The following is a 16,003-nucleotide window of genomic DNA, read 5'->3' on the forward strand; positions in this document are numbered from 1 at the left end:
AAAAGAGATTGCGTATTAAATTAATTGCTGTATTAAAGTAACAGAATTTTCGTGGCATTACGTCGTTTCTGGTGACGTGGTCGTTACTTTCGGATAATTACTCGTCGTTTCGCGCGGTTCATCGGTTCTATGTCGCTGAAAGCGATAGCTAGGTGGCTGAATGATTTCTAAGGGCTGGCGTGTAGGTGGGTAAAGGGTCGATATTCCCGTTGGTCGAACGCGCGACAATAGCAAACTTCGAGGTCGTCGCCTCGGATCAATCCATTAATACGGCACATTAGAAAATCAATTAAGCCGCAGTCCCGCTTAATCTCGTGTCCGAGGATTTGCCTGGTAACCTCCCAGCCAGGAAAAGGATGGAGGGACTCCACGTCGTCGAGAGCTGACGGTTCTCACCGTTCGGGGCAAAAAGAGAGAGTGGTGTTCCAGAAGAGATCGAGACTTAACCTTACTCTCTCTCCCTCTCTCTCTCTCTCTTTCTCTCTCATCTTCTCTTCCTTTATCCCATACATTTTTACGATCCCGCAGGAGTCCACTGCGCAAGCGTTGTTCACCTCTTACGAAAATAGAAGAAGTAAATCACTTCGTTGCTCGAGATTTAAAAAGGGAAATTATGCGGTAAAAGAGAAAAAGCCAGGAAATATGAAATTGCGTTTAATTAAAGAAACTATCTAACTACATACGTATACAAGGATTATCGCAGATTTGATTTCCTCAATCATATGTTGTTGTTTTACGTTCGAAAGCATCCTATTATCGGTATTCTGTCTAACAAGACAGACGCACGACAGACATCGAGTCAGTATCCCTCAATCAATTGATACGGCTGGTAACATTTTAATCGAGAAGACCAGGATCGATAAGGTGCAGTGTCCCGATCGAGTGTATTGACAGTATTCATGAGGGTGAATTTCAATGAAACTGGTTGCTATCGCGAACGCCAGAGTTGCAAGTTCAGATCCCCTGTCGCAGTACGCGGCGCGCGCTCTTCCTTGGCCTCCGATATCTCTGTGTCTGCATCGCAGTACGCAAACTTGGAAGATCCAGGCAAGCTGAGTGCATCATTACGGATTAATATCCTCTCGAGGAAACACGTAACCTAGCGCTACCACTTCTCGTTATCACCGTCGGTTACGTCAAACGAAATGTCATTTTACGGTTCCCTCTACAGTCTCCTCATAGTCCTCTGTTGAAGTCTGGCTACTACTCAAACTAAATTAAACAGGATCGTGGGTTTCTTCTAAATTCTTAACATAAAGTTTTCCGATTAGCCGAGTAACCTTCCAGGCGAACGGTGTTCCTTTTCAAAGTAAAAATACTCCGACTCTTTCTTCCGCTTCGCTCTACATTAGCCGACGTTGATCTATAAATATCCTGGCAAAGTGAAATTTGAATTACAAAGAGAAAACCGTAAAACGAATAACATCTTTATCTGTTCTCGAACGGCGATTTCAAGCCATTCAGTACGAATCGAAGCATTGCCCGTCTGGTGTTGTCTATCCTTACCATCGCGTATGAATGTAAAATATTCAACGGCGCGGAGTTGCCGGTTACGAGATGATATTCCCTCTAGACAGCGCGTAACACCGGCGTAACTCTCGTTATCATCGTCGTCGCTGTCGCTGAAGAGCTTCCCACTGGCACGATCCCCGTCATCGTCACCGTCGACGTCGACATCCCTGTCATTCTCCTACCTATACGCGTTTACCTACATTTCTTCCGGAGGACGCATGCCGCAGGATCGAACGGCGCAGGCGCGCCGATCCTCCCGTTACAAGCACACGGCCAAACGATACCGAATGTATTCGAAATTTAATGACGAGCCTCCGTACGAGTCAGACACGTTTTGGTCCGAAGGAAGCGGCCAAGTATCCTTGCCGCGAACGTTGACAAATATTTGTCGATGGCAAACGTTTACCCTTCGGCAGAGCGAAACCTAAGCTCTAAAGACATATCGCGCTCAAGGCTGCGCTATTATACGAGCAAACTTCTACCCAGCCTGTTTGACATTCCTCTACGTCCACCGAGCAGACGCTAGGAATTCTCTCGTCCACCGTCTTGTCCAACGCTCGAACAGTACGCCACGAGGCGCGAACGTAGTTGGAACGGGACATCTCGGCTTCCGATACCTTCATCGGTAGTCGTGGCGGTTCATTTAAAAATCCCACGAGCGGATCAGCTGGCTTTTTTTTAATCTTTACATTTCGAAAACATGAATCATGGTATACGCTGTATACGGTACAATGATGTCTGTACGCCATCAGTGGCGTAGACCGTAGTAGAGGTCTCTGCACCCCACGGTCTTCGTTATCCCGTACGTACTTACCGTACATTTCACGGGGATACATTCCCGCAGGAGAGCAGTGCGCCTGCGCGAACGCGCCGTGTCTACGTATCTCTCTCGTACCGCGTGTCGCTCCCTTTTCGTACGGATTGTACCCCTTGCCCTCTCTACCCCCACGCGAGAGCAGCCCGCCACGCGACCATTGCCCCCACCAGAAGCGTGAGCGTGTGTCACGCTCCGGGTAGCTCGGTGCGTGCCCATTAGAAGGAGGGGGTAAGGGGCGCGTGTGCCCTACGCGAGGCCAGTGGTGGGGTGCAGTTGCGCGACCAGTGGTGGGGATGCAAGTACGCTCGACGAAGAACTCGCGAGTAGTTTCCTACCAACTCTCGCGCGAGTCGGATGACGGGTTACTTATGTTGAGCTCGTTCCCGTTTGCCGTTGACATCGTAGCTCCGAACAAACAATCGTATTCGAGGGAGCACGAAACCACGCTAGAGAAACTTGTTCGCCGATCGGACGCCTCACTTACCGTGTTCTCATCTTTCGTGTTGTGCGCCAGTTTTTGGATCTTTGCCTCCGTCCGTCAGTAGAAACGCGTAGTCGACGTTGAGTGCGATTTCGTGTGACCCCCATCGGTACGATCTACGGAAGACACGCGAGTGTGAGAAAGTTCCGCGACGCGAATGCCGTGATGCTGCACGGTGGTGGCGGAAGAAGATCGTCGGGGCCGCTCGACACCGTCTCGATCGCTTCCTCCTGACAGTATGAGCCTCGTGCATCGTCCTCGCCGATGAGATAGAGTGGCGTACCCGCTCCTGGGACGATGTCATTGCAGTGATTTACACACACGACACAGTGAAGAGGTTCCGATTCTCGAGGTTTGTGTGAATGGATCGGGACTACGTCGCGGACAAGTGGCACTGAAGTGAGAAGCGACCAGTGTGTCCGCGACGTCGGATAGTGATTTGCGTACAACCATATAGTGAACCGTGGTAACTCTGTAACACGTGTGACAGTTCCCGCGAGGGATAGAGCATATCCGGGGTGTCGGGAGGTTGGCTAGCGAAGGAGTTGATTTCGGACGTGGTTGTATCGTGTCTGTCTGTCGTGAGATTACATTCTCTGATAATCTGGTTAAGTCGGTGCCGGTTCAAACGCCGATCGTGTCACGTTATGCAATGTTGATATAGTGCGTTAAACGTTGATTTCCAGTGAACAATGGTCGGATTTCTCGCGGCGTACACCATGGATTTCTCTATTTTCAACGCGGTGCCGACGCGACGCACTACGACCAGGGATAACACGGATCTTGCAAGAAGTAGATCGAGACGACACACGACCGGCAGGTATGTGCAACATTCTTCTTTAATCGGTCAATGCGAATGGTTATCGGCGTTCTCGTTGGTTTAGAGGGTTAAGACTGTTATTGCGGCATCACGCCAATGTCCCTATATATACTGATGCGGTATTTTGAACAGGAATTCCTTTCCGGACAAGTAACTCCATTGATAATTCTCCGATACTCGTTCTCGTGGATATTTTGGAGCGCATGTGTGGTCGTAGGGAACATACGGCACACCGTGCCACCGCGTGCTGACATACACGTGATAGCAGAACGGTACTTGAGAAAATCTCACGTCATTCGTAGTCTTTCAAACGATCGAGAAATATAAAAACATATAAAAAGATATTACTCGATCCGGTTACCGCGTTCGTTCGCCGATGGTATATAAAAACGCGAAATACACGAAAAACGCGCGAGAGGTCTTTCACAACAACGATTTCCGGCGGCTGGTACAACGCACGTTCGTGCCGCGCGTGTTAAAATATTCACGCAGGATCGATATTCAACGATTGTCGCGATACGTGACTTGGGCTAAGGTGTATGGGACCGAGCGTAGAGATTGCGTTTTCGGTGATTCCAGGACAAGGGATAGCGAGACAGCGACAGGGAGATAAATGTAAGGCACGCGTCGTTATGGTATCGATTTCTGTGTGGAATAGGCTGGCGCTGCATACAGGGCGCGGGAATTAAATGGCGCGCAAGGGAATTTAATGCCATTAGCCTGCGAAGAAATTTACGCGGTCGATATGAAAACGCGTAGCCCGTTAGATACGCCACGGGCAAGACGTGCTTTAGATTTTCGCCCCGTTGATTAATGGTTGCGTTAATGCTTGGCGTATAATTAACGAGGAGAAGGATTTGTCGAAAACGATCTCGCCAATTTTCTACGTGCTCATCCTCCCACCACTTCGATGTACGAGAAGACGCGTAGTCTCTCAAGGGAATAATCACTTTGCCGCGTTGTCGTCAAATATTTTCAATTTGCCCTATGGAACGGCGAATCGAAATTCCATGGAACGACAAATTTCAATTGATAGTTATATATATATATATATATATGAGATATGTCACACCGTGCTCCTGGAGTCTTTAATAAGCGCTGCACGTAGATACGTCAAAAATCCCTGATAAGCTCCTTTGGAATCGTTTTTGAAAAGGAATCAACGAGAAAGCTCGTATCCGGAGCATTTTATTGCTTCAATAACGAACTCACGTCGGTCGTTTCAGCTCCGTAGAAAATCCTGAGTCACCGGATTACTAAAGCAGTTTCACGGCAGCGTGCACGTACAGAGATAGGAGAAGATACGTGGCGCGCGCGATGTGTTTCGTCCGCGTCAAAGCCACCGGGAGTTGGTCAAATTTTAATTTCATTCGTTCTCCGGCCACGATATTAAACGACGGCTCGAACGAGGGCATCGTGTAATCTCACCTTAAAGATACAGGATTAGGTCTGGCCGCGTGCGGTGAAAAAGCCACGGGAGCCTTGAATAATTTCAGAACAAAGGCAACACGAAAGCTATGGTTGTTCTCGGCTGTTCGCCGCCGCGTCGGTGTACCCTTTTTGCTCCGGGGCCACGAATGTCAATGCGTCCTCTGCGTATCGCATTTGCCTAATGCTTGAAACCCTCATGACCCGGCATCTCGTAATCCGACCGTGTATTTTAATTGGCTCACCGCGGCTACATTTTCGGTGACGCGACACGAAATGACGTCAGAGAAGATGTAACCGTGGTTTTAACTCCTCCGTTACACGACCCCCAGCTTATTTCATCCTCTTTTTTCGACTCTGTCTCTCCTCGAGTCCTTTTCTTTTTTGTTCTCTTCAAATTCGCGTACTTACACGCAGTACTCGTATGCGTAGTTGCTTCGCGCGATGGCGAGACACGGACAAAGCTCTCTGTAGCGCTCGCGTCTCGAAATCCCATAGTTTCAATTGTATTATTAGAAAAAGGAGTTTTTCAAAACATCGACATTTTTCCCGCTTTGCTGAATTTCTGCGTGAAATCAACCGAACAAACGAAACGAAAGGAGATAATCCAATTTTCGTTACCGCCAGTTTTATCGACGTATCGCCGTATTAACTTTCGCTTTTTCCTTTTTTTGAAGCTGCGTATTGTTCCGGCGTTTCGATGATAAAAAAGAGGCAAATAAATAGGAAATAGATTTTCAGGCTGCACCGAGCCACCGGCTTCCCACCCTGTGTTCTCCTATGTACACGAGGTCGTTATATCATCTCCTTTTTGTCCATTCACTATTCCCGACCCAAAGAAAGTCTCCGCGTATACACGAGATTGATTAACAAAGTTCTCTTGTACTAGCATCATCCGTATATGGATGAGAAGGATGGATGAATGCAAATAAACTCGTCGTACGAGCGCCAATAACGGATCATACGTATTGATAAGTATATTATCCACCCATTACCGTTTCGAGATACATTCATTATATTTTCTGAAAACTTTAGTAAAATAGAGCGGTACGGTACCGAGTAGCGTAGCAACGGTAAGAATAATTATTATTCGCTTTTATTTGAAAATAATAAGTCACGTTGCGTAAAAATCAACAGGGCGGTCAATGCTGATGAGCGCGATACCCGCGCTTATCTCTCCGAAAGCATAAATATTTTCATTTTCAATACAGCGGATTGGTTTCACCGCAGCACCTAGTTATTTACAGTCGTGTCGCAGAAAAAATAAAAAATAACAGAGAGACAGAGACAGAAAGAGAAAGATAGAAAATAGGGGAAAAGCTCGGAGAAACATACGCGCAGGGATAGAACGATACTGAACAGAGGAACGAACGTAATACGCAAGGGGAATAGGATATTACTGGGACATTTTAACGGGCAACAAAGACTCGTCTCTGCTGAAAATTTGAACTTGGATACGACCCTCTCGTTTCGCGAAAACGCGCCCTGCCCCGTATTACCCCGAATACGATTGCAAGGGACGATGACACGCAGTATGCTCGAATCACCGTGCCAAAGCTCGTGCTCTCGCGAACAGGAGCAATTTCGAATCGAAAATGATCCATTTATCTCCCTCGATTCTTGGATATTCGGAACTCTTTTGGCCAGAGCCAAATCCTTTCGCGGGCGTCTCTCGGCGAATCAAGTTAGGAAATATAGTCATTTAGGAGAAAGAAATAAAGACAGGGAAGGGTGGGGCCAAAGTGGGTAGGATACAAAAACGAAGTTGCTCGTGATAAAACAAGGAAAAGGAAAACGCGCCCGACGTACTCGAGCGTCGAAAGTTTGACCTGGTTTCGCGAAATTATCCCTCCATTTGGCAGCGATGCAGTCAAAGGCTTCCGTTGCGCCGTAAAAGCTTACGAAAAGAAGGGTGGAGGAAGCACGATGCGTCTGGAAGTAGTAGAAGTGGTAGCGGGGTTTACATTTCGTCTGGAACCAAACGAAAGGAATCGTAAAGTAACATACGTCGTCGCAAAGCTAACGTAACGTCGGTAACTTGGCAATTCTTTTATGGTATAGACAAACGGTCCAACGTCTTCCTACTTCTTACTGGTCAGGCTGTTACTCTGTCACCAACGTACAATGCATTGAAAGCTACGAGGAGCAAAGTTAAAACGAAACATTCTATCAGGAAACCCTGGTCATCGTGAAAATCATCAATTGTGTAGATACCACATTATTGGTATTCGATGGGCGAATGACGGTATTCTACAATGGAGTATCGAGGATTGGTGATACCGTGGATACGCCATTTCGAAATCGAAGGGAACTCTGTGTATTAGCGCGTTATTAACACAGCTCAGATTCGCCTTAACGCGTTGCGTTTCTAACGGCTGCGTATTTCCGCTGTACAGAATTTGAGCTATATAGAACGAGGGAGAGAGAAAGACAGAGACGTGTTGCATAGTTGCAAAACATTTCATTGGTTAGGCCGCATGAAACGTTGTCGGAATATCTAACGCGGTGGGAACTAGCGCGAATTATGTGCGGATTTGAATGATACCGATGGAAATACCGTTGCGAACAGAAGTTACAGAAAGTTGGAAACCACCAGCGCGATCGAGCCGAGTAAGGGAGGTGTTGCATTGGGAACGAGAAGTTGCATCGGCTCGATCGAGCGCACGAAAACCTTCGGTTTGTTATTTTCGGCCAGCGAATTTGTGAAACAATTTTCAACCGGTCAGCGATAAACAGGTTAAACTGTGTTTGTAACTCGAACACGATCTTCCTACCTGTTAACTTTAATTTCATTCCGCAAATTGTTTCAATTCTGAACATCCGTTAACGGGTAATGCGTATCCTCGACGAGCTTCACCGAATCTCGACGTACTCCTCTTCTATCGATATATCCCCCTCCTATTCATAACGTCGACGTCCTCAAGAACGTATCGAAGAAGTATCTGCACCTTACTACCGTGTGAGCGTTCACGATATCATCGATTGAGTTTCGTATGCGTCCTGTATCGTGATCCGGTTGCCGGATATTTCGAGCGCGGCAAAGAGTAAAGAAAATCGAGCAGCAACGAATAGAAGATGGAAAGCGGAAGGATGGATGGAAGAAGAACGCGGAAGTAGATCGACGGGGCTATCGAAAACATTGATAAACGAAACATTATAAAGACGACCACGTTCGAGCGAATATTATATTACAGTAATTCGGTGGAGAGTGCGGCAAGGCGACGAACCGTGAAACACCAGACAGAGAGAATGAGGAGCAGGGAGAAGAAACGGGAGAGACTGAGAGGGTAAAGATCGGTGGCGATGTTCGGGCCGATTTGTCTGCGTAAATTCACGGCCTCGAAGGAAGTAGACGATGATATAACGTCAGAGAAGCGAAAGGCCGGCGGGGTAGTGAGGCCACGTAACTCTTGGGTTCGCTTCGCCAGGGTTGCCGGTGACCCAGCAACCTCTCTTCTTCCCTGCCTCTTGGCCCAGCCTCTTTCCTCCGTCTTCCGTGGTCGATCGATTCGCTAAAAGTAAATAAAATTCACCCCTTCGATTGCTGGCGTAGCAGGCCGTGTGCGTCGGTGTAAGTGTCAGTGCTGGTTGTAATGCAATAAATCAAGTCGATGGAGAGCCGAAAGTCATCGAACAACCGAGGTGCACCTGATTCTCGGTCTCGCTTCGCGCACCGCTGAACAAAGAGAGGGGCAACATCCGTAGATAGGTTTTTGCCACTATGGTAACCATCGATGATTCTTCTTGTAAAAGCAAATCAAGTAAAAGCACATAAAAACGGATCCTCAGTATGGTCGAGTTGACCCAGCTTGTTAAGGTTCGAGTTTAAAAGATGTTTCGTACCGCGTCACGTTTACTGGCTCTTTGCTACTTTACGATCGAACAGACGTCACTGTTGCGCCGTTTTACTTACAAAGTCGTTTCGATAGTTAGGCCTTAAAGGGCAACGAATTCGTCGATGGCCTAGATGGCTCAATTGGCTCAATCCTTCGTCGGAGAACGAGCCACGTTTATATCTAATAATTCAACTGATTAATTTCTTTTCTTCTGGCGGGGCAGGCTGCTGTGTTTTTCCTTATCTCGGTCTCTCTCTCTCTCTCTCTCTCTCGCTCGCCCTGTCTTTCTACTCGATTGTCGAGGAACTTTTCTTCCAATACTACGTTTCCAAGTAACGAATTTACCTAGGTTATTCCACGGTGCAATCCAGTTTGGCGAATTGAGTTTTAAACTTGATTACCGGGCCGACAGATATTCTCCAATATTCATGAAACACTTGTTCAACGAAAACCGCGTTATGAGGCGAATTAATTTCACACACGGTTAAAACACGCGCAGGCCCATCATTTATGGATTAATAATAGTGAACTTATCGTCTATTTGTCAACGTCACAACGCGTTAGAATTTAGCACAATTTTTATAAGGAGCTTTTAATATCCGTGCATTTCGCGGCAGACTGCGCTCGATTTCCGAGCTCGTTGAAACGTCGGATAAAGGGGCAAAAGGAAAAGAAAAGTAACTCGCAAGCCCGCCGGGATGCAGTTCGCGGTACGGGCGAGAAGAGGAACGCTTGTTTCTTCCAATTCCTCTGGTTGTTATTCTTCCGCGACAACCCGCACCGCGCCAGGTATCGCGCGCCAGAATACCCGTCGATAAATCAGGCTGCGAACGAAAAGTCGAGTGTCGTCGAGAACATCAACCGAGTGCATTTCGCACGGAGGTGCGACTGAAAAGATGAAACAAGTCACAGACGAAACAACCTGTCGAAATAATATTACGCGAGCACAATCGCGAATCGTGTAGACGTTTATCCATTTATTAGTTTCCCAACGTAACTGTTGGAATTTCTTTTCTTTTTGGAATGAAATTGTTTCTTTAATTATACAGTAATATGTTTTTCCTGTAATATTTGCATTCTACATTTTTTTATATAATCGTACTGTAAGTATTAGAAGTTTAGTTGTGCATTTATTTCCATGCGATTACACTTTATAACGATTGGTAGAAGGATAACCCGATATATTAATGTCAGAAATCGTCGAAATTATTAGAGTTCATATATCTCGTCCGTAGATATATTTTCTCAAAGAATCATATACGCTACTTATTTCAACGACTAGAATAAATAAAAGCATATGAATTACTATCCGTGTGTCACAGGGATTAAGAACCAAGGAATGAAATTGTGCATAAAAATTGCACATACATAAAAGCAACGTTATTGGAGGACATAAATAAAGTAAATTTAAACGTCGTTTTGTCTAGATACGAGATATGCATTAGCATAGTGGATACCTTGCGAAATCTACTATGGAATTTAAAGACAAAAAGAATGTTCACCATTTGAAAAAAGAAATTATCACGGTGTTATAAATATTTTAATTTCTCCATGATATTGTACATGGAACATGAAACGATGTTAAAATGTTAAACCACGAGTAAAATATTAAACATTCACTTTAAACGTTAAATTAAAAATTGTTAATGTTGAATATCCTACTTCATAAGCACGATATCAAAAAGCAGAATTCAATAATGTAAATTGATTGAAGAATAGCTGCGTTAATACACCGTTGGTCTGAACGAGTTAAAACGATTAATGGATTAAAGCGAACGACGAAAGAAGGAATGTCATTTGAAATAACACTTGGTTCTGATAAAATACAAAGATCCACGTCCACCTTGGACTTTTCCATCGTCCTCGCACAGCCGCTTGATCGATATTTGACGAATAGCAAATACACTAAGAATTTACGCGTTAATTTCTACGTATTAATAAAGTTTAAACAATTTCCATAGTTATTCTCGTATGAAACGATATTTTACGAATACATAAGAAACATAAGTCTGCTTCACATCAGGCGCACGGTTTGCGTAACAGGTGGTTCTTCGCGGAATGAAATAAAATTAATTTTTGGTTCGGGACAGCACAGTATAACCAGTGTACGACACAGTTCGTCACTGTCGGTGTTAATGGAATTACGACCGCGAAATACCAACGTTCGAAGGTTGGTTGATTTCTTTTCGAAGGAAAGAGACAGCTTGAAAGGTCGACGAAATTAGTTTCTCACAATACGATAAATTGCAATAAAAGAGCGATGGTGGCGGTCGGAAAAAACGTCAGCCCGAAAATCTATTGAGATCGATAGCTTCAGGGATGCTCGGCCGCGTGATAAAACCAGTCGTCGTACCTTTTTCCTACTTCGTCGATAATCTTGACTTTATATATATTAAGAATTCAATGTATGAATTTTCCATTACTTACCGTACGATAAACATTCAAATTCTGCCGATTAGTTTGTTAAACGTTGGTCTAACAACCTCTATTCGACTGAAATTCGTCAGTGAAAAGAGAGAAATGCAATGATCCGAAGTGTGACTGTTTGCTTCCAATCCTTACGCAACGTCTCGGTTGAATTTGCATAAATCGAGGAAAATTCAACAACCGGTTCACCAGCTCCCGGAACGAAATGCAAATATCCCCTGGCCTGGTCACGAACTTATAAATCGAGATCTCGAATCCGGACTCTGCTGGTAGTGGTGGAGTAAAAGTCATCGAATGCGGCGGGCTAACTTGATTCCGGCTCGAAGGGGAAAACTTGCTGGCGAACGGTTTGATTTTCGTCGAGATTCGATTCGCGTCCGACGGATTCGCGTGGGGCTAAACGACTTACCTGGCGACCCAATGTATGGACGCTGATCGAATGTGTGTACTTTGAACGGGCGCTCGAAAGGAAGGTGTCAAGGAGATGAAAGCGTCAGGATATGGAAGAAGATTCGTTTCGAAAAGAAGAGAAAATTCATGCACGATGAACTGAACGCATGTGGTTTAACGACCGAAACGACCGAATGATTTGTCGAATAAAGAAATGGCGTAGCATTGGAAATACAGCGAAAGCAACCACCGGATGAAATTAACGTTCATTTATTTAATAGTTGTGCCGGTTCTTATTAAGCGATACGAGAGCTTGTTCCGCATATCGTCGCTTTTCTTCGGTCGTCGTTTTAATACCGTATGAATGTCGTATTTTTCCAGTGATTAACTAGATGAAACAAACTTCCGACCGTTGGTTGAGAGTTCAGACCAGTAGAATTTCTTTCGACGATCGACGAAGCACGGAAAAGCTTTCCCGCAGGTAACGATTTTGTCCTAATGATCAACTAGCTTGGTGTTCCAACATGGGATGACAATTACGCGTAATCGATTAATTTGCGAATACTAAATATCCTCGTGGCTCGCGTTATATTCCCATTCCCAGTTACGCGAATAGCATAGCCGCGTGCTCGTCCATCACTTTGTCCAGCCGCAAATTAATTATCTCGTAAGCATTATTTTAATTAACGCGGCCACCTCGAAAGCCCAGCCCGGCTTTTTTAACCCAACCAACGTTTCCGCTTTTCGTCCAGCGCTATCATTCTTCTCATTTTCTTCTTCTTTCTCTCTCTCTCTCTCTCTTTCGCCTCATTTGTTCATTCTTGATGACTTTTCATGTAAATAAAAATAAACATATCGCGGAAGAATTAGTACGTTCATTTCTTCCACTTTAAAACGAGATCGATCATATATAAACGGGAGTCGTCAGACGGACGATGAAACATTTGCTCGATTTTGTCGTCTGCGAGTCTTTTCTCCGGCCGCAAAGGGAATAACTATAATTAAATGAAATCAAATAAAGCGGCTCATACGTTTTATTGTGTTTGTTCTATACGTTTTCTTTCTTTCTTTTCGCCTTCGCCTCTTTTTTTCCGGTTTTTCCCTCTTGCTTTCCGCTTTGCGCAGTACAGAACGTCACAGAGAGAAAGACGAACCATACGCGCAGCGTAGCTCTCTGTGACTCGTCGTCGTTAGAAGACGCTAATTGCAAGTTAGGCACGAGGATGCTCCATCTCTGAGAACAACGTCACTTTATCGTCGAAAGAGAAAGGAAAGAAAGGTTGGCGAATCGCAAACGTCCAACGTAGACGACGACTTTGCGACGATTTACTCGTAGCAAAGAAAAAAAGAGATGAAAGGGAAGGTAAAAACGAGGGGAAAAAGAAAACTAGAGTGCGACGGAACGTTTGCGAAGGAAACGTCTACATTTTTAATTTCTATCCGTCGTCGCTCGACGATCGTACACGTGTGTGTTAACCGTAACATGCTTCTATATACGATGAAATATGTTCTATCGTTATTACGTGTCTCTCTCGTTGTTACTTTAATTATCGATATTTAATGTATTAATAATTATCGCGACTCGCGCTAGCGACGCGTAATCAATTACACATGTTAAACGAACATGCTTAATTGAGAATAAGCGAGTAGAACAGAGCGAGAGAAAGAGGGGAAAGAAGAGAGAGAGAGAGAGAGGGGGGGTCTCTTTTCAAGCAGGGTCGTTACACGAATAATTCCATTTAATGCCGTTTCACGTAACTCGAAACGAAGCAGAGACACGAATAATAGAGCGGAGAACAGGGTGGTTAAAGGTTAAGGCTACCTTCGAAACATAAATAAATGTTTGTATGGATTACTTGCATAAACATACATTTTCTCATCGTATATTCCGGCTGTTTGCATAAATAACGAACCGGGAAATATGGAATGTAAAATAGCTCCGATATAGTTTCCTCTGGCGCGCTAGTTTCCACTCGAGGGATGCAACACTTGAATTAATCGTAAACCAAGAAGGACGCATGGTTTTTGCCTGCGTCTGCTATTCTCGTTTTTATTTGACGCCCTCCCTTTCTCTCCTCACTGCCAGATCGATCACGAAACAACACGTTTATTGAAACTGCTCCAGCCTAAATGCTCGCGTTTAAGAGTACGTGCAACGTGCGCCGAATCGACTCGTCGTTGATATCGTAATCGTGGCGTGGCTTCCCAACTGGTTGATCGTTGATTACTTGTCTCTCCACGCGTGGCCAAGCTCGTTCACATTCGAATGGAAATCGTACGGTATACTAATAGAGTTTGCAACGATTAACCGCAAGATAATTTTGTAGTCTACCCGATCTTCTATTGCTAAAAGTAACGTAGATAAACGGATAAGAATAAGAAATTGTACATCTCTAACGTGATTAAAAATAGTAATATAACAGGTTACTGATTAATCAGGATTTTCTATCAGGAAACCAAGGGAACAAAAATTCGCGTCTTTACCAACGAGTCAGATCTCTTCCTTTCTCAGTGACGATCATTTAGAATTAAATGCGCAAGTTACAATTCCGTGTCGACGAATCGAAAATGTTGGTAATTTCATATCGATGAATTAAATTACGCCTGGTCTCATAAGTTGTTTGGAAGTTGAGCAAAGGTTTACGCTGACACAGCTGGATCGTGGTCATTGATAAGGTCGTGAAACCGGGGCGGGTCGAGAAGTTGGAGGAAAATAACGGCGCGGGAAAGTTGCTCAAGGCAGGGTGGCAATTACCGGAAGGTCGGCCAGAAAAACCATCAGCGCCTGGGCTAGCGCGGATTGTTCAAAGTGTGCCGAGGTAAAGTAACTATTCTCATTGCGGTGCGATAAATGGCGATCGTTTAAGCGTCCACTTTTTCCCATCCTTCCGGCCACGGCGATAAATGACCGGGCGTTCCAAGCGTCTTAGCATCGGTTTGCATTTCCGGCCAAGGCTAGCTTAAGATCACAGAACTCGAGCATCGAGAGCGTTCCTTCCGAGGACTCGTCCCTTCCCACGCTTTCGACCCGAGACGTCATTGAATCCTCGGCTAATCCGTGACACTTATTATCCTCCTACCTTCCCTGCTTGCGGATAAATCGATCGTGTTGGCATCTCCTGGCAAATATTCGATTAACAAAACACCCTCAATGATCGTCGCGTAAAAGAAAAGAAAACGATGCAACGAACTGTCTTTCTGTCTCTCTACCATCCTGCTTTCCCTTTCGTTGCTTCATATCACATCGACGTTCTCCCACTTTCCATTTCGAGGGAATTTTCTACGTCGTGGTCCGAGGGAACGATATATCAAATGAGCACGCCGCTTTCTGAAGTCCGCCTTATCGTGACGGCTCGCGTGCTCAGACGCGTTCGGGTAAATCGATCAATTGCCGTGAATTGGCCCTTTCGTTGTAATATCGCGGCGTTGGTCGTTAATCAGCTGGCAACTGCCACCCACGCGGTGCACCTGGTAATTTTCGAAAGGACGAACAACACGAGACTGAAACGTGTGGAACGAGCTCGTGTGCTACCATTTCGAGTCATTTGGTAAACCGAAATCTGATTATTTTTTTTTTCTTTCTTTTCTTTTTTAGCCAATGTGACACGTGGTTTCTCGACCTGCTTTTTTCCCACTCTGTGTATATAGAGCCTGAAATCGATTCGTTGGAACAATCCGAGGCGACGCGTGAATCGTTGTTCGTTGTTGTCGCTCGACGAAGCAACCTCTTTCGTTCTCTTTTTTCTTCTCTCTGTCCTGCCCGCCCTGCTACCGCTCCTCCACCTCCGGCTGCCTCTTTTATCGGTGGCCGTGTCTCGTTTTCAACGGATGTATGTATACCCTTCGATAATTCATTGGCCGTCGATACTACAACAGGTTCCACGCAGCGGTCGCGACAGATCAATACGCTTTTACAATCGCTGCATGGAACAATAATTATTGCTACACGCGCGATAATTCACGACGATGTCCCTCGGTAGCCGTATATCGGTGTGCATCGACGATAGAAAGAGACACAGAGAGGAAGCAAATTATAGAGCGCCGGTGTATAGCACGGTACATTGTATTTTATTAACGTCAACGTATTAACGCGACGATGCCCGGGTTATCGATGCTCGTGACGCTCGAATTTTGCGGCGTAATCTCCAGACGAACTTGCCACCGACCCGACGATACATATCTCTGTAACTATCGTAACCGTGTTTCGGTGATTCTAGAGTATGCATACTTGCAATTTTCAGCCCCGAATCGCCGACTAAATTTTAATATCGCTAATTGAAAGCATATTACCG

General features: G+C 45.2%; 1 protein-coding gene across 1 annotated transcript in view; it reads left to right on the forward strand.

Annotated features, from left to right (window-relative positions):
• Window positions 1–2,626: 2,626 nt before the first annotated feature.
• LOC100647925 (irregular chiasm C-roughest protein) overlaps window positions 2,627–16,003 on the forward strand; it is a gene marked incomplete in the record, with an annotated part of 156,580 nt that continues 143,203 nt past the window's right edge. The window contains 1 exon segment of the mRNA XM_012319929.3: window positions 2,627–3,630. Coding sequence (XP_012175319.2) covers window positions 3,503–3,630 — 128 coding nt within the window.

Source organism: Bombus terrestris, chromosome 2, assembly GCF_910591885.1.
Source record: "Bombus terrestris chromosome 2, iyBomTerr1.2, whole genome shotgun sequence".
NCBI lineage: Eukaryota > Metazoa > Arthropoda > Insecta > Hymenoptera > Apidae > Bombus > Bombus terrestris.